Below are 18,322 nucleotides of genomic sequence, written 5' to 3'. Positions count from 1 at the left end.
GGAGCAATTAAGCTGTGTGTGAAAGCATGAGATCCTCAACTAAGTGAGCTGATTAATTAACCAGAAAACCTGATGACTGTACCAAGCCTTGTGGGGGAGGGGGTCAGGTGAAAGAGGAGTGAAATACCTGTGTGGGAGTGTATAAAACTGCATGAGTGGGAGACATTTTGAAATTTAAGGCTGAACAATGTGGCAAAGGGCAGGGTTGCAACAATAAGTGAGAGCACAAATCCAGCAATGTGGCTCTTGACGTTAAAGAGACACCGTTGTCATGTAAGTTAATATTTGGCTGGTGAGAGCGAGTGATGTTGACCAGTGTTGTCACCACAGCCTGATAGTAATGATCTTCAATATGGTCCTCACAGCTCCAAAATCAAAGGTTTTGTTAATGCTCAGTTGTTTCCCATTGAAGAGGTGGCTGGTAGTATCGAACTGTACTGAGGGTTGTTAGAATCTGGGTTTGGAAGTGATGGGAGAACCAGGGGGCAATTTATTAGGATCTGCAAAGAGGAGAGGGTTTTTATCATCTAAATTGGAATAACCTCCAGGTTAACACATTGTATGTCCTAGTAGGAAAATAGGGAAAGGTGGGGAGAGCAGGTGTTGGGACAGGGGAAGCACGAACCAAAGTAAAGCTAACTCAGAAAAGCTTCCCTATTGACTGAAGAAATCATTTCGCGCTCCCTCACGCTCTCTCGCGGTCCCTTGATATATCTCTCCCACACACCACCTTTTCCCCTCGTCACTCCTTCACCTCCTGGCTGATTTCTCCCAGCATTGACGTACCAACCTACTACTTTGTTTGATGTTGCTGGAATGAAAGTAAATCAGCTGCAAGTTTCCAGATGGTAAGCACAGGAAGCTTGGGTTTGTTTCCATTGGGTAATGCCACATGTAAATGGCACCATCCCTGCCAACACCTGCGCCAACTGTGAAAGCCTTTGTGCACTTCCATGAATCTCTTCAGGTTGAAGAACATTGGGGCTGAGACTGGAGATGGACTGGCAATGACAAGGGGTTCTAATAAAGTAGAAAAAGAGAAACAGTTTGCAGTGACAAGAGGATCAGTAACCAGAAAGTCCCAGCCTGAAACAGATTCATTTGTAACTTTCATGTGGAAATGGATCTTTACTTGACAAGGAAAAATGTCAGGGCTATAAGGGTTTTCACTGCTTGTGCACCCCTTCTAAAGAGGCAGTACAGGTATGATTGACCAAATGGACTACCCAGTGCTGTACATCTCTTCAAATCTAATTGGATGATACAGAATGATTGTTGCCTACTGTAAACGGTATGTATGAAGATTGTCACCTCGTGTAAGATTGAAGGGTTGTATTTTGCTGAGCTATTTGGTTCCTACAATGTTGCTCTTGTCTCTCGGCAGTTGGTGATGGAATTCTGTGGTGCTGGATCTGTCACAGATTTGATCAAGAACACAAAAGGGAACACACTGAAGGAAGAGTGGATCGCCTACATCTGCAGGGAGATCTTACGGGTATACAAGATCCTCTTACAAATCTGTAATCTGTGCTCTGTTCCAGCCTGGCCAATGTGATGGGAATCTTATTGTGTTAACAAGGTGTAGAGCTGGATGATCACAGCAGGCCAAGCAACATCAGAGGAGTAGGAAAGCTGACGTTTCGGATGTGTACTTTTCTTCAGTAGTTTCTGAAGAAGGGTCCAGACCTGAAACGTCAGTTTTCCTACTCCTCTGATGTTGCTTGGCCTGCTCTGATCATCCAGCTCTACACCTTATCTCAGATTCTCCAGCATCAGCAGTTCCTACTGTCTCTGAATCTTATTGTGTCGTTGTGGTAACCTCCAATATTGCTGTGCACTCCTGAATAGGAGGAGCCTGTCCTGCCCCTTAGTTAAATTCTTGCTGGTTTCCAGTTTAACTCCATCTCCCCACCTTTGCCTATATCATTTGAAGTCCCAACCCAATGAAAATCTGTGTCCTGAAATTTTCAGTTGACCTCCTCTTGGGGGTTGTTGGAGGAGCGGACCCTTTCTGTGAAGAAGTACCCCCAATATCATTGCGGGCTGGCGTAGCTTTAATGTTAATGGTCCAGAGGCTTCTTTTTATCTGTCTTGGTTAAACTGTCCTCGACTTTCGAAATTCAGTGGTAAACAAAGAAAATCTGTGTGCCTTGTCCCTGCCCTCGTAACTTTACTCTTAGCACTTCATTCTCAGTATCACTCTCATTCCAATTAATCTGCACTGCAGGTCCTCAAAGTCTGGTACACTTTCCTTAGGGATTGTGCCCATAGCTGAGCACATTTTTTTCCAGATAGGCTTGGAATAATGCTTTGTACCACGGAAATATCACTTTCTCCCCTTTGTGTTCCAAGCCTATTGACAGAAAATTGAAATTAGTCATTTTGATAACATTTTGCAGCTTTGCTTTATTTTTTAGTGATCTTTATCTGGACTTCCAAATTCCCTTCCTTCTCTTACAGCTCCTAGTTTCTCACTGTTTATGGAATATTCTGATCCCCTTTCCCCTGATCTGAAGTAGAAGACCTCCAATGTTAAAGCCACACAGGCTGTAGATAAACACTGATCTTCTTAGCATCTGATAGATACATGTGAAATGAGTATGAATTTAGTGAGTAGAGGCCTGGCAAGAGAAAACCATTCTAAATCTACCTTTATTTATGGATGCCTTGCAGACCAGACTGAACATTTGAAATATTAGTTCGAGGCAGAGCAATGGGAAACTTTATTCTGTCTAATTATGTTATACTTTAACCAAAGTAGACCATGGCAAATATTGACCGCGATCTCATTGAATGGCAGAGCAGCATTGACTGGCTGAATGGCCTGCCTCTGCTGTTATTTATTTTAACCTCTTAAATTTCCTGCAACGAAAGAAACTAATTTTCCCCAGCACTGACATTTCCACCTTGAATGACAGCAACATTCCTGCTAAATGAAATATAGTGGGGAGTGGACTCTTCCAAGTGAGAAATTTTATAAAAAATGGCTGGGATGGGAAAAGGGAAATGAGGAGTTATGAGATCTGAACTGTTTGTAATCCCTGCCTTGGTCTTGCAGTTAATTATTGTGAATTCCAAGAAACGCCATCCATTTCTAGGTTTCTTCTGTACTTCCACAAGAAACCAGCTTCCAACGCATATTGGTGCCTCTGATTAATATCGTTATATGTGAGGGGAGGCAGTGGCATTGTGATAATGGACTAATCCAGAACCACAGGCCAATGTTCTGGGCACATGGGTTTGAAACTCAATATGGCAGATTAAAAATGTGGAATTTGAAAACAAATTGGTGACCATATAAACATTAATATGTTATGAAATTTAAAACAAAAACATCTGTCTCCCTTTAAGGAAGGAAATTTGCTACTTTTACCTGGTCTGGCCTACATGTGACTCCAGACTGTCAGCAATGTGACTGACTCCACCCTTTGAGCAATTAGATATGGTTCATAAATACTGCCTAAGATAGTGACATTCTTGTCATGTGAATGGACATTTTAAAAAAAACTGCTTGTTTGCTCTCTGTTAGGAATATCTGTGTTTAGAATGACTGAACGCTGTTTAATGCCTTTGAGTAAGCCAGAATGCCTAATGATTGTCCAATAACCTGAGAGCACAGATTTCAGGTGATTGGCAATAGGAACAGTTGGGGTCATGAGACAAAAAGTATTGTTGTGCAACAAATGGTTGGTTTTTTTGAATGTAATGACTGACAGGACTATGGATATAAACTCAAACGTAGCTTTGAAAAGGGATTTTGGTTATATAATTGAAGCTGAACAAGTCTGCAGGGGTGTGAAGAAAGAATGGGGGAGTGAGACTAACTGAATTTCTTAATGAAGTCTCCTTCTGTGCTGTCCTATTGTCAGATTCTCTAAAACTGTGAGAGGCAGTGAGATTAGGACTAGCAGTACCTCAGTTCTAAAGTTCTCACCCTTGTGTTTGAATCCTTTGCACCCTCCTGACATCTATAACCGCCTCCCACCTCAACCCTCTCACTTCACTCCACTAGTTTAATTCTCATAATTCATGTATCTGTTTCAATCAGTCCATCATTTGGAGATGCCAGCCCCTCGGCTCTGGATGTTCTTCACTTTCCTTCTGCATGGCGCCTTCTTTCCAGACACTTAATCTACTTCTGAACAAGATCTTGTTCTCCTGATCTAATATGCCCATACTCAATCTCAAATTTTTCCCATTTATTTTGCTCTAAGCACCATGGGATGTTGACCAATTTAACAATGCTATATGCACCCATAGAATGATTGTAGCACGCAAAAAGGCCATTCTATCGATCGCATTTATGTTTGCGCTCTGCTGAAAGCAGCTGACTCAGCCCTGCTCTCCCCTCCTTTTTGTGTAGGCCTGTAATTACTTTCCTCTTCAGATCATGATCCGGTTGATTTATGAAAGCTTTTATGGAAGCAGTCTCCATTCACACTCAGGTAGTGTACTGCAGACCCCAACCACTTGCTATATATCAGGAAGAAAAACCTTTTTCTCATGTCACTGTCACTACTTTAGGCTATCACCTTAAATCAATGACCTTTGAATCACAGAATTGTTACAGTGCTCAAGGAGGCTATTTGATCCATCATATCTACAGTAGCCTCTGAACATTTTGGCTAAATGTCATTTTTGCCGTTTCCCATAATTCTACCTATTACTTCCATTTAAATAGCCATCTAATTGCTACTTGAATGCCTCATTTGAACTTGCTCCCACCATACGTTCAGGCAGTGCATTCAAGAATTTTTTTGTCATTTCATATTTGCTGCTTTTTTTGGAAATACTTTAAAACTAATGCTTGACCCTCAGTCAATGGGGACAGTTTCACCTCATCTACTGTATCCAGATAATTCCCAATTTTGATGTCTGTCAGCCACAGAGGCAGACACAGTTGGAATAAATTGTTTCCAAAAGAAGATAAGGAGCTGCAGATGCTGGAAATCAGAAACAAATACAGAAATTGCTGGGAATTCTCACGAGGTGTGGTCGGATCTGTGGGGAGAAATCAGAGTTAACGTTTCAGGTCTTCAGTTCTGACATAGATGCTGCCAGACCTGTTGAGTTTTCTCAGGAATTTCTGTTTTTCTTTCATTAACCTCTCATCATTTGGGCCATTTTAACAACCTGTTCACATGTTGTGAGCATTGTTGGCCACATCTGCATTTATTGCCGCTCTTTAGTTGCCCTTGAAGGCAGTGAGGAGCTTTCAGGACTCACATTGTCTCGGTGATTTGGTATAACTGAGTGACTTCAGATGAAAGGAGCCAATCCCAGTGTCGTGGGTCTGAAGTCACATGTAGGCCAGACCTGGTAAGATTGGCAAATTTCCTTCCCTAAAGGATATTAGTGAGCCAAATGCTCTTTTTCCAATCCCTCCCCAGTACATGGTTGCCCTTCCTGACAGCAGCTTTGTATTAGAGAATTATTGCCTCTTCTGTTGGCTCTGCCTTAGGCTTGAATTTACTGCTGAATGCCCTGTGACTGCTTTATCTTATGATTGCAGGGCCTGACTCACCTTCATCAGCACAAGGTCATTCACCGTGATATCAAGGGCCAGAATGTCTTGTTGACAGAGAATGCTGAAGTCAAGTTGGGTGAGTGCAACTTTGATTATTCCAACCTCCCACTAGTCTCCTAAAGTGCTTCGTCCTGGGCTACATTTACTAGGAGTTGGTGCCCGCCCTGTCATTCTTTGTGACTAAGTCTGGCTGTTGACTGTTGGAACCAAATCTGTTCTTATCCCCTTTTGCTGTGTGTAATAACCAACAAATTATATCTGGCCATTCAGTCAACTTAAGCCTGCTCTCTGCTATTCAGTCAGATCATTATCTACCCCCGTGCAATACTCCCCTCAGTTACATAATCTGCGCCATTGCGCAACAAAAATCTGTTGTTCAAGTCTTCACCTTTTGACTCATTGGTCCACTTCATGGCTCAGAATTCCCAAAAGTTGTTGTGATGTCTGGAGAGACCAATCTATGCTTCCTGGTGCCACAGAGGGGCTGTATGTGGAGTTAACTCAGGTCAACCCTGACCCATGTTTTTCTCTTTAGCTGGCATTTTGGAAGGACAAAACCATTGTATCATCCACTTTCTGATGAGTAACCAGAGAGATTAGGTGCAGGAGAAGACTATTTGGCCTTTCGAATCTAGTCTGTTGTTCAATATTGTCACGACTGATCCTTTGTTCCAATGCCATATTCCCACTTCTCCCCATGCACCTTGATGCCTTTAAAGTGGGGGAAAAAAAATCAATCTCTTTCCTGAACATACTCAGTGATCTAGCCTCCATAGCCTTCCACAACAGAGGATGCTACAGGCTAACCAGCCTCTGGACAAAGAAATAGTTCCTCATATCAGTGTTAAATAGTCCATCACCAATCCTGACACAGTAAACCTTGATTCTTCATGCCCAAACCAGGGGAAAGATCTTCATTGCATCTTGCTTATCTATCCCTGTTGGAATCTTGTACAATACAGCCCGAAAAAATGAGCAAGGGTGCAGTGCTCATTGGACATAATCCTGGAAGTTTTGTCATTTTTGAGGTCTTTCCTCTCATGGCACTGCCTTGCATTGGCTCCCTCTGGTGGTCACTCAGCATATTTCTGCTTCAGGCAGTCATGGCCAAATGGAAAACAAACAGCATCTCGCTTACCCAAATGAATGAATCCTGTCCATCAAACAGGCATCCTTTTCTTTCGAAAATCTAAGCTCTGCAGTCCTGCCACATTCAATTGTGAATGTTGGTGGACAATCAAACTCTTCACTGGAGGAGAAGGTTTTCCACAAGTCCTTAGTACTCTTGCCAGTTCGTTGTCAGGGACCATAGCCTCTGCAGTATTCAGTATCTCTAAATATTTCTTAATGCTGCAAAACTTGCCACACTTGAAGGCAACTTGTTCCAGTACAGATACAACACTGGCATCTATCCAACAATGTGGTAAATGCCCAGGGTATGTCCGATACACAAAATTCAGGACAAATCTAATCAAGCTAACTGACCCACCTTGAGTATCAGTAAAAGTGGTGGAAGGTGTTCTCAAGCAGCACTTGCTCAGCAATAACCTGCTCACCGTTGTTCAGTTTGGGTTCCATCACAGCCTTTCAGCTCCTGACCTCACTACAGTCTTAGTTCAAACATGGACAAAAGAGCTGAGTTCCAGAGGTGAGGTCAGAGTGACAGATCTTGACATCAAGGTTGCTTTTCATTGAATGTGGCATCAAGGAGCTTGAGCAAAACTAGAATCAATATGTATCAGGTGAAAAACTCTCCACTAGTTGGAGTCATACTTGGCACATAGGAAGATTGTTGTGATTGTTGGAGGTCAGTCATCTCAAGCCCAGGACATCTCTGCAAAAGTTCATAGAATCCCTACAGTGTGGAAACAGGCCATTCAGCCCAACAAATCCACACCAGTCCCATTCCCCTACTCTATCCCTGTGTTTTCCATGGCTAATCCACCTAACTTGCACATCACCGAACACAATGGACAATTTAGCATGGCCAGTCCACCTAACCTGCACATCTTTGGACTGTGGGAGGAAACAAGAGCACCTGGAGGAAACCCACACAGACAGTTACCCAAGATTAGAATTGAACCTGGGTTCCTGGCACTGACAGCAGTGCTTGCCACTGAGCCACTGGGCCACCCCAAGTTCCTCAGAGTAGTGTCATAGGCCAAAACATCATCAGCTGCTTCATCAATGACCTTCCCTTCATAAGACAAGAAATGGGGATGTTCACTGACTCCTCAGTTACAGGAGCAGTCCATGTGCAAGTACAGCAAGAAGTAGACAGTATACAGGTTTGCGTTGACAAATGGCAAGTAACATTCCCACCACACAGCTGCCAGACAATGACAGTTTGCAAGAAGTGATAATCAAAATCTCACATTGACATTCAATGGCATTATCATCTCTGAATCTCCCACGATCAACATGTCTCTATAATTTTGACGGGTCTCCCTGTTTCTAATGCACTGTACCTGACATATGCTTCCTTCTTTTTCTTTATTAACCTCTCACTATTGCTTGACTTGCAGACTACCCTGAACTTTCTGTCCTTGCCCTTCAATCTTAGAAGAACATGCCCTGAATTCTCACTAAACTATGTTTAAAAGACTCCTACTTTCTAAATATAGACTTATCTGCAATTAGTTGCTCCCAGACTGTTTGCCAGATCGTGCCTATTAAGACTGAAATTGGCACTTCCCCAATTTAGATACTGTAATATCTCTATTGCTTTCCATAATGCCTTTGAAACTTGCAGTTTTATGGTCACTATTCCCAAAATGCTTCTCTACTGAATCTTCAAACATTAAGTCCAGCACTGCCCATCCCTGGTATCTACATTCTGGCACAAGAAGTCAGTCCTGGATGCACTTTAAAAATTTCGCCCTGTCTTATTCTCTTATACTAAGGCAATCCCAGCTAACATTAGCAAAGTTGAAATCCCCTGCAACTATAAACTTGTTCGTCTATGAACCTTCAGTGAGTTGCATTCATATCTGTTCCTCTATCTCCCTCTTGGGAGGTCTGTGGTAATAATTCCAGCAAGTAATCACCCCCTTTTTATTTCAAAGCTCTACCCTAATCTTTAATTCCTTGATTCTCCAGGGCATTGCCAAAGAGCTGGTAAACCCAGGAAAGAGGAAATGAGGCAGTACCCTGGCATAGACTGGCACATCCTGATTAGTCAAGGAAATTCATTAATGCTGTATGTTTTGATTTGCTGTAGTTGACTTTGGAGTGAGTGCGCAGCTTGACCGTACAGTAGGGAGGAGGAATACATTCATTGGCACACCCTACTGGATGGCACCCGAAGTGATAGCTTGTGATGAGAATCCAGATGCCACTTATGATTTCAAGGTGAGTGTTGAATTATTTATTTAAAGGTTGCAACCAGCTGCAAAGTGTTTTCTCACACCACAAAGTGACTGATCGCCCCTGTTATTTTAAACATTTTTTCCGGGGATCTTTGAGAAGGCAGCGCCAATGGCAGCAGCAAGAGTTAGAGAGATTTATGTTTACCTTAGGGAAGAAATTGGAATTTTAAGTGACTGTTCATAGCTCTAGGCTACAGATAAAAGTGCCTGCTGCCACAGCATCTTGGACTCCTCACGTGACTGGTCGGTTCATTTGCTAAGTCGTTCGACTGGATCAGCTTGTTGCCAGTAGCACAGGGCTTGATCATCAGCCTTGCCAAGATGCTTTCAAAACCTGCCCCCTTTCACCTGTGTTTGAGATTGTATTGCTGTGTAATGAACCTGCCAGTGGGCAGAGAACTGAGGGAGTGAGTGACCCACAATGTCTCTCCCTTCACCTCCACCATCTGCCAGAGATGACATGATCAAATAATTTTCCAGGGGTTTATTTTTTGTTCAAACCTTTTCTGACAGTGTTCTGAGAAAGGGTCACCGGACCCGAAGCGTTAATCTGACTTCTCTTCAAGGATGCTGAGATTTTCCAGCAATTTCTGTTTTTGATTCAATTTTCTAACATTCCCTCTACTTTTGCTAACAGAGTGATTTGTGGTCTTTGGGGATAACTGCAATGGAAATGGCTGAAGGGGCTCCACGTAAGTTTTAGTTTAGCCCTTTCCCTTTTGGTAATCGTTCACTTCTTTCCCTTTACTTTTTGTTCTGCCTTTGCCTGTACCCCCTGTGGTTGTATCATCTCCTCTTCTCTCTCAATCACACTCTGCTTGTCTTTTTCCTGTAGCTCTGTGCGACATGCACCCAATGAGGGCTTTGTTTCTCATCCCAAGGAACCCACCACCTCGACTCAAGTCCAAAAAGTGGTGAGTATTGCAAGGCCAGATGCCCAGTGACGATACAGTACCGTCCCTATTTCTGGCTGTTATATCAACGAAAAAGATAATGATCCCTACTGGAGCAGATGCAGGGGATGAGAATGGTCTGAAAATATGTGGTTTTACATTATCAGGAGAAGATAGACAGGCTTGTTCTCTTTTCTCTTGGGAAGATTCGGAATTGTGACCTATTTGGGGTCTTCAAAACAACAAAGCTTTTGAACAAGTGGATACAGAAGGAATGCTTCCTGTAAATAAAATCCGGAAGAACTGTGGATGCTGTAAATCAGGAGCAAAAACAAAGTTGTTGGAAAAACCCAGCAGGTCTGGTAGCATCTGTGAACGGAAAAACAGAGTTCTGAGGAAGGGTCACCAGACCCGAAATGTTAACTCAGTTTATACCTTCACAGATGCTGCCAGACCTGCTGAGCTCTTCCAGCAACTTTGCGAATGTCTCCTGTTGTTGGGAAGAACATATCCTAGTAGCCACCAAGAAATTCAACAGGGAACTCAGGAGAAACTTTGTTGCACTGATTTTCATGAGATTGTGGAACTCAAAGCCACAGGTAATGGTTGAAGTGAGTGGTAGAATAATTTAAAGAGGAGCTAGATGATTACGTGAAGGAGAAGGAAATAAAATATGATGGTGGATTTTAGATGAGGAAAGATGGACGGAGACTCGAGTGGAGCATAAACAGCATGAACTTTATTGGCTGAATGGTCTGTTCATGTGCCACATCTCCCATTTGATGAATGTGAAGATCTGAATCATTCAATCCCTACAGTGTGGAAGCAGCAGGTTCAGCCCATCAAATCTACACCATAGATCTTCCCATCCAGACCCACCAACATCCCCCCTCTGCCCTGTCCTAACCCTGCCTGGTCCATCTAGCCTGCACACTGTGGGCAATTTAGTTTGGCCAATCCACCTAAACTGCACCACTTTGGACTGTGGGAGGAAATTGGAGCACCCGGAGGAAACCCACGCAGACACGGGGAGCATGTGCAAACTCCACACAGACAGTCCTCCAAGGCTTGAATTGAACCTGGGTTCCTGGCACTGAGGCTGCAGTGCTAACCACTGAACTACTGTGCCACACAATTTCCCCTCCCTGGAGGTGGCAAGAAGAGGATCTATAGTTTGCTGTTGTAAACTGCAGCTTTGTGTGCCAACTTTTTCTCCATTTCCTTGTACACTTCCACAACAAAAATAGATAAATCTGTCTGAAGCGCTCCAGTTGACCTGCAGCCTCCACAGCCTTCTCATAGAATGAGTTTCAGATTTCCATTATACTTGTGAGAAGAAGGGCTTGTTCGTTTCTGATTGACTTGGTTGAATTTTAAGGTTAAACTTCCTTCTTCTGGGTTTTCCCAACAGAGGGAATCATTTCTCCTCATCCAACCAAATGAGTCTTTTTTTTAATCATTTTCATGACCACAAACAGATTCCCCCCAAATCTTTCAACTCATTTCCTCTTAAATTATCTGCCCACAATTTTGCAACATATTCCCGCTTTCAATATTCTCTTAAGCTGTGCAAGCAGGCACCTAAAATAGCAAAATCCCTCAAACTTGTCAAATGCTATTTGCATGTAACAGATCTAAGTGCCTTTCTACATTTAACTCCAGAAACAGAAGGCACAATTTCCCCCCCGCTGAAGGTGGCATGAAGGGGAAATAATTCGGTGGATCATTCCAGAGATGAACTCACCCCTTCTTGCCAGTGTTGTGTTGCCTTGAAGTCAGGAACAAAGAATCCCTACAGTGTGGAAGCAGGCCATTCAGCCCATATCAAAGAACATCCCATCCCCCACCACCTGTCCTTGTAACCCTGCATTTCCCATGGCTAATCCACCTAGCCTGCGCCTCCCTGGACACTATGGGCAACTTAACATGGCCAATCCACCTAGCCTGCACATTTTTTAGACTATGGGAGGAAAGGTACATCAAAACAGGGAGAGTATACAAACTCTCACAGACTGTCAATCGAGGCTGGAATCAAGTCAGGACCCGTGGTACTGAGGCAGCAGCACTAATTGCAGAGCCACTGTGCCACCCATGTTAGTATACCTCAGACTCAGTGGGTATCTTTAAGCAATCTGCTTTTGATATCATCACCACAACATACCATGTGACCTGAGGATATATAAGCTGTACTACACCATCTTATCTGGGATCACTTGAAGCATGTGATAATGGGAACTGCAGATGCTGTAGAATGCAAGATAACAAAATGTGGAGCTGGATGAACACAGCAGGCCAAGCAGCATCTCAGGAGCACAAAAGCTGACGTTTCGGGCCTAGACCCTTCATCCGAAAAGGGTCTGATGAGGGCTCTAGGCCCGAAACGTCAGCTTTTCTGCTCCTGAGATGCTGCTCAGCCTGCTGTGTTCGTCCAGCTCCACACTTTGTTCACTTGAAGCATGCGCTGCTTTGATAATCAAGTAGTCTAATATTAGCCTGGTCACTTGCATGACTGTGAATTCAATCATTCCATACAATAGCTGAATGTTGGATCTTTCAATACCGTGTTATCCATCCCTAGTTTCTTATTTGGAATAATATAAATATTGTTGCATCAGGCAAAGACTTGACCTTTAATTAATCACCTCTGTAATTACGTACTGTGTAAAAAGGTCCATGAATTAACTTGCTGACTGAGAAGCAATTAAGGCCCTTAAAGTAGCCCATGAATGGTCACTTAAGAGCCTCATTTTGCCATGATCTGGTCATCTGTCCCCTTGAAAGACAAGAATGGTGGCTAGTTTCTTGATTGAGAAACGATGACCACCTGCCTGTGAGTTAATGGCTGGGGAAGTGGCTTTCATTTACTTCAATCTGGTTGTATCCAAAGGTGTGGATGTGTGGCATGTTGATTGGAGTCTGAAAGCCACCCCATGCTCTTTCCTCCTTGATATTCTTCTTTACTCTTCCCCAGGTCAAAGAAGTTTGTGTCTTTTATTGAGGGGTGTTTGGTGAAGAATCACGGTCAGAGGCCAGCGACAGATCAGCTGCTGAAACATCCCTTCATCAGGGACCAGCTCAATGAGAGGCAAGTCCGGATCCAACTCAAGGACCACATTGACCGGACCAAAAAGAAGAGGGGCGAGAAAGGTGAGTACTATTTGCAACAGTGAAGACAAGAGAACTGTTGGCTGTTTTCTTCATCTAATGAATGTCAGCTACTAACTATTACAATGCTCTCTGGATTGGACTAATGTCCCAACTCCCACCTCCATCAGCCATGTGCCCATCTGAAAATTGCTGGCCAAATTCTTACTCACACAAAGTCACATTTACCTTCCCCACAGGGCTCACTGGTTCCAGGTCCTGATAAATCGTTGTATTTTTCCCACATTGTTGAACATATCAATTATCTAATCAATCAGAATTAACTGCTCCTCGTACAGCAGATATGTTGAGTTTAATCAGAGTTTAAACCATAGAATAATGTACTTGTTACGTAGCAAAAATGTGTGATGTGGTGGCATGTGTTTGGGGCAACATGCTGTCATTACAAGGACAGCTGTTTTCTCCTTTCTTTCCTCTTGGTGCCTCACATCTTCACAGTGTCACCAACTATACAAGAAAGTGACCACAGACTTACCCTGAACAAAGTCTCTACACCACCTATTGCCCTGAGACCAACCAATGATTTTACTTTATACCCTTTATCGGAGGTGCATGCCTGGTTGGAATATTGATTCGGTCTAATTGCTCTATAATTGGTTACATTGCTCTGTATCACTGTAAGCTCCTCCAACACCAACAGCCCTCCCTACTTCTGCAAACCTCCTCCAGCACCAACAATGTCCCCAATGCTCCTGAGATGCTGCTGGGCCTGCTGTGTTCATCCAGCCTCACATTTTATTATCTTGGATTCTCCAGCATCTGAAGTTCCCATTATCACATGTCCCCAGTGTCTGTCTGCCCCAGCCCCACAATTCTCCCTATCTTTGTAATATCTTCCAATCTCTACCCCCCAGTTTGCTCCACATGATATGACTGTTTCCAACTCTGGCATTTTACAAGCCTTTGATTTTTCATGATGTGATCATCGGTGGCCACATCTTCAGCTGCTTAAACTCTGAAATTCTTTCCTTAAGCTACCTCACCTCTCTATCTCCCTCTCCTTTAAGACAGTTCCTTAAAACCTCTCTCTGTCAAAGGTTTTGGACATTATATCTTATTTCTTCTTCTTATGTGGTTCAGTATCTGACTTTGATAATGTTGCGTGGAACACACGTTGAAACACTTTCCCATGTTAAAATTGTTATAGGAATGTACAATGTTGTAACCTATTATGACGCATGACCTTTCTGTGATTACTTCAGATGAGACAGAATATGAATACAGTGGGAGCGAGGAAGAAGAAGAGGACCATGAATTTGGAGAACCAAGGTAACTGAGCTTGAATCTAATGGAGGGATTCTTTATTTCTTCCAGTTTGTTTTCTTCAGTGTCATCTGAGTGAAATGGAGGCTTTTGGGTTTTGTTTTGTCCTTGGTGCCTCTATGGAATGGAGTGGGGAATGCTGTTGTTTGAGTTTCCATGCCAAAGACTTGAGTGTTAATTCTAAGCAGGTAATCCTTATGTAGTGATGAGGGAATGCTCCACTGTTCATGATGTTTAAGATGAGATAGATGACTGAGAGTCCGTCTGATCTGTTCAGTGGACATGTGGCCATTATTTTGCAGAAGGACAAGAGGGTTCTCAAAGTCCTGGGGCCAATATTTGCCCCTCAATCAACATCACTGAAACAGATGATTTGATCATTTTATCTCACCACTGCTTGTGAGAGTTTGCTGTACATAAATTAATGATTAACTTTCCTCTATTATTACTGTGAGCACACTGCAAAAAAAAAAGTTTCATTGGCTGTGAAGAGTTTAGGATTGTTCAGAAAATTCTTTCTCGACACATGATAGTGATGTGCAAAGAAACCAATTAATTGAAGGTTTCTCTCATTGGCATTGGAGGTAGCTTCTCGGATTTGGACCTCACCCCAATACCTTTCCCCTCTCCAGCTGAGATGTTGAAGGTTGTCCAGCTGTCCTGATGGTACACGATTTAACAACTGCATTTCTTCCAACCCCATCCCCACCTGCAGCTCCATTGTGAACCTGCCTGGAGAATCTACCCTTCGCCGAGACTTCCTGCGCCTGCAATTGGCCAACAAGGAACGGTCAGAGGCCATCAAGAGGCAACAACTCCAGGAGCAGCAGCAGCGGGAAAATGAGGAGCACAAGCGCCAACTGCTGGCTGAGCGGCAGAAACGTATTGAAGAGCAGAAGGAGCAGCGGCGGAGACTAGAAGAGGTAATAGGGTTTGGGGTAGGATGAAGAACAGTCGGCCTTGTCTGCAACTGGCACTAGTTCTTTTTGCACGTTTCTGTGGATGGCAACTCCAAGAAGCTGCCTGTATGGGCGTAGCACTGTGGGGCATCTCATGAGACAAGTGGTAGACGTTTTGGCCTGGGGTCACGTCAGCATAGTTTGAAGCCCAACTGCACTTTTGACCACCATCCACATATTTTCATTTTGATGCATTGGGTGCGTTCACCTTCTTGCAGTGGATGTAAAAGATTCGGCAGCATTGTTTTATAGAGGAGGAAGAAGACTCTTCCGCCTGTGTCCTGGAGTCAATATTCATCACCCAACCAAGATCACTGCCCAGCTGCTATTATGTTGCTGATTGTGGGAGCTTGCTGTTATTCAAATTGACAGCCATATCTCCGACATTGCAACAGTGACTTTTGCAAATTTCCATACAGTCATTGAAGGACTTTGGCTTGCATGAGATTGAAAAAGTCTTTATAGAAATGAGAATTCTTTCTCTTCTCAATCGCAATTTCAAAACTGAAAGAGACCATTTAGCCTGTTTTGCTTGATTGCTGTTCAGTTGGAATCCTGATTGATCTATACATTAGAACATAGAACAGTACAGCACAGTACAGGCCCTTCGACCTGCGATGTTGTGCCAAACGTTTACCCTAATCCTAAGATCTATCTAACCTCCATCCCTACCTTTATACTATCATCCATATGCCTATCTAGTAGCCGCTTAAATGCCCCGAATTAGGCCGACTCCACTACCCTCTCCAGCAATGCATTCCACGCCCCGACCACTCTCTGAATAAAGAACCTACCTCTGGCGATTTTCCCCTATATCTACCTCCACTCCACTTTAAAACACTGCCCCCTCGTTTAGTAACCATTAATAGCCTTGACTGTCAAAACCTATCAATCCCCGTTTTGACATTTTCAGTTGATGCCCAGCTTCAACCAATACGTGGTAACATTTTTTTTAACCTGTTAATTTCACACAAAACACAAAAACAGAGGGCCTGGAATGAGACCTGTCAGCCCATCATACCTATTCTGGCTATTTGAAAGAGCTCTCCAATTAATCTGAAAACTGATCCTCCTCCATTGCCCTGCAAAATGGTCCATTTTAAAGGTTTAAACAATTACTTTGTGGACGTAACTGATGAAACTGCTTTCAGCACCTTTTCAGGTAGTGTGTTGCCGAACACACAGTTGCTGTATTTTTTAAAAGGAATGCCCCTCCCCTCGTTCTGATTCTTTTGCCAGTTAATTTCTTAAAATAATTCGCAGGACATGGGCATCGCTGGCAAAGCCAGCGTTCATTATCCATTTCCAAATTGCCATTTTGTTAGTTTCTTGTTACAATTCAGTGATGACAAGGCTTTATCGCAGAGCACTTAAGAGCTAGCAGTAATGCCGTGGATCTCGAGTCACAAGTCAGCTATTTAAGGATGACAGCCAGGTATGGATTTCCTTCCTGAAAGGCCATTAGTCAACTGGACAAGTTTTTGGGTTAATTTGGGAGTTACATTGTCACTATTACGGATACTGACTATTTAATTCAGGTTGATTTAATTATTTGCATTTAAATTTCCCAGCACCATGTGGAAAATGAACTTGTGTCTCGTTGGATACGAAATAAAAACCAAAAGAACTGCAGATGCTGTAAATCAGAAACAAAAACAGAAGTTGCTGGAAAAGCTCAGCAGGTCTGGCAGCATCTGTGAAGAGAAATGAGTTAACATTTCAGGTCTGGACCCTAAACGTTAACTCTGATTTCTCTTCACAGATGATGCAGACCTGCTGAGCTTTTCCAGCACCTTCTGTTTCTGTATCTAGTTGGATTTCAGATGAGATGTTAAGCTGAGGCCTTATCTGATTGCGTTGGTACATGGAAAAGATTTCCTTGGACTATTTTGAGGAAGAGGAGGCAAGGTTATCCCCAGTGTGCTATCAAATATTTATCTCTACAATATTTGACCCCCAGTCAGCAGTACAAAAATCAATTAGCTGGTTATTATAACACTGTTGCTTCTCAGAGACTGGTGGAGGCTGGATCGTTGAATATATTCAGGGCAGAGTTGGACAGATTTTGATCAACAGAAGAGTTTAGGATTACAGGATACAGAGCAGGAAAGTGGAGTTGTAGCTACGATCAGATTAGCCATAACACTGTTGAATCGTAAACACCATTGACAGGTTTAATAGCTGACTCCAGCTCTTAGAGCTTATGTTCTTGCTGTTATTGGGAGCTTGCTGTGTGCAAAATCAGTTGTCCTGTTTCCTGCATTGCAATGTTGAAACATTTGAAAAGTACTTTATGGACTGTAATGTACTTTGAGATGCTTCCTGGATGCGTAAATGCTATACTTGAAAAATACACATCTTTGTTTGTGTTTTCATTTGGGCTGGAATTCTTGGCCTGCTTCGTCCAGTAACAAAACTACGTTATTTCTTTACTTTACAAGTCATGATTTTATGCACCTCAATTAAATTCCCCTTAACCCTCTCTGCTTCAGGAAGAGTAATCCCAGCTCCTCCACATCATTGAATGCCCTCTTGCCTGTCACCAATTGATTAAACTTATGCTCTTTCTCATCAAATAAGGCTTCTTTTAAGCCAAGGTATAGCCCGTTTATTGATTTCTGGTCTATTCTTATTGTTCTACCCTTTGACACCACCTCTCACTGGTTAGCAATTCAGCATCACTTGTGAAGTCATGTGACAGAGTAGCAGAGTTAGGGGGCATTTGTCAGAAATATAACCTTCCATGTTGACATGTGATTGGTAGTTTAAATGTCAATGTTGTTTCAGAATCTGGCAGGATAGAGAAGAATAGCTCCTTCCTGTCTAGCTTTTGGTGCAAATATGGTTGATTGAATAACTGACTCAGGGAAGACCAATGCAAGGGTAGTTCATAGCTCACGTGCAGGGATAAACAATGTGAATGAGCTTGTGTCCTCATAGTTTTCTCTCGGCCTCCCAATGACATGGGATTAAAGAAAAAGACTCTGGTCCATCTAAATCCAAGTTATTAGAAAATTCAAGGCATTAGAAAATACGAACTCATCTAACGCCTTCTATTGGCATGCTCATCACATGAGGGTACTGACTGATTATTTGGATGGAAATAATGTGCAAGGGTATGGGGAGAAAGCAGCAGAGTGCTAGTAT

At 42.9% G+C, this 18,322-nt stretch overlaps 1 protein-coding gene across 10 annotated transcripts in view; it reads left to right on the top strand.

The window, feature by feature from the left end:
• LOC125457484 (TRAF2 and NCK-interacting protein kinase) overlaps window positions 1-18,322 on the top strand; it is a 228,425-nt gene that overhangs the window by 129,185 nt on the left and 80,918 nt on the right. For all 10 annotated transcript variants that reach the window (XM_059651186.1, XM_059651181.1, XM_059651180.1 and 7 more), the window contains 8 exons: window positions 1,385-1,495; window positions 5,513-5,603; window positions 8,748-8,878; window positions 9,533-9,587; window positions 9,731-9,809; window positions 12,760-12,935; window positions 14,156-14,222; window positions 14,932-15,139. In XM_059651186.1, coding sequence (XP_059507169.1) covers window positions 1,385-1,495; window positions 5,513-5,603; window positions 8,748-8,878; window positions 9,533-9,587; window positions 9,731-9,809; window positions 12,760-12,935; window positions 14,156-14,222; window positions 14,932-15,139 — 918 coding nt within the window. The remainder of the gene's footprint in view (window positions 1-1,384; window positions 1,496-5,512; window positions 5,604-8,747; window positions 8,879-9,532; window positions 9,588-9,730; window positions 9,810-12,759; window positions 12,936-14,155; window positions 14,223-14,931; window positions 15,140-18,322) is intronic.

This window comes from Stegostoma tigrinum, chromosome 14, assembly GCF_030684315.1.
Source record: "Stegostoma tigrinum isolate sSteTig4 chromosome 14, sSteTig4.hap1, whole genome shotgun sequence".
Classification (NCBI taxonomy): domain Eukaryota; kingdom Metazoa; phylum Chordata; class Chondrichthyes; order Orectolobiformes; family Stegostomatidae; genus Stegostoma; species Stegostoma tigrinum.
The sequence above is the reverse complement of the archived record's forward strand: the minus strand, read 5'-3'. Positions and strand labels throughout refer to the sequence as shown.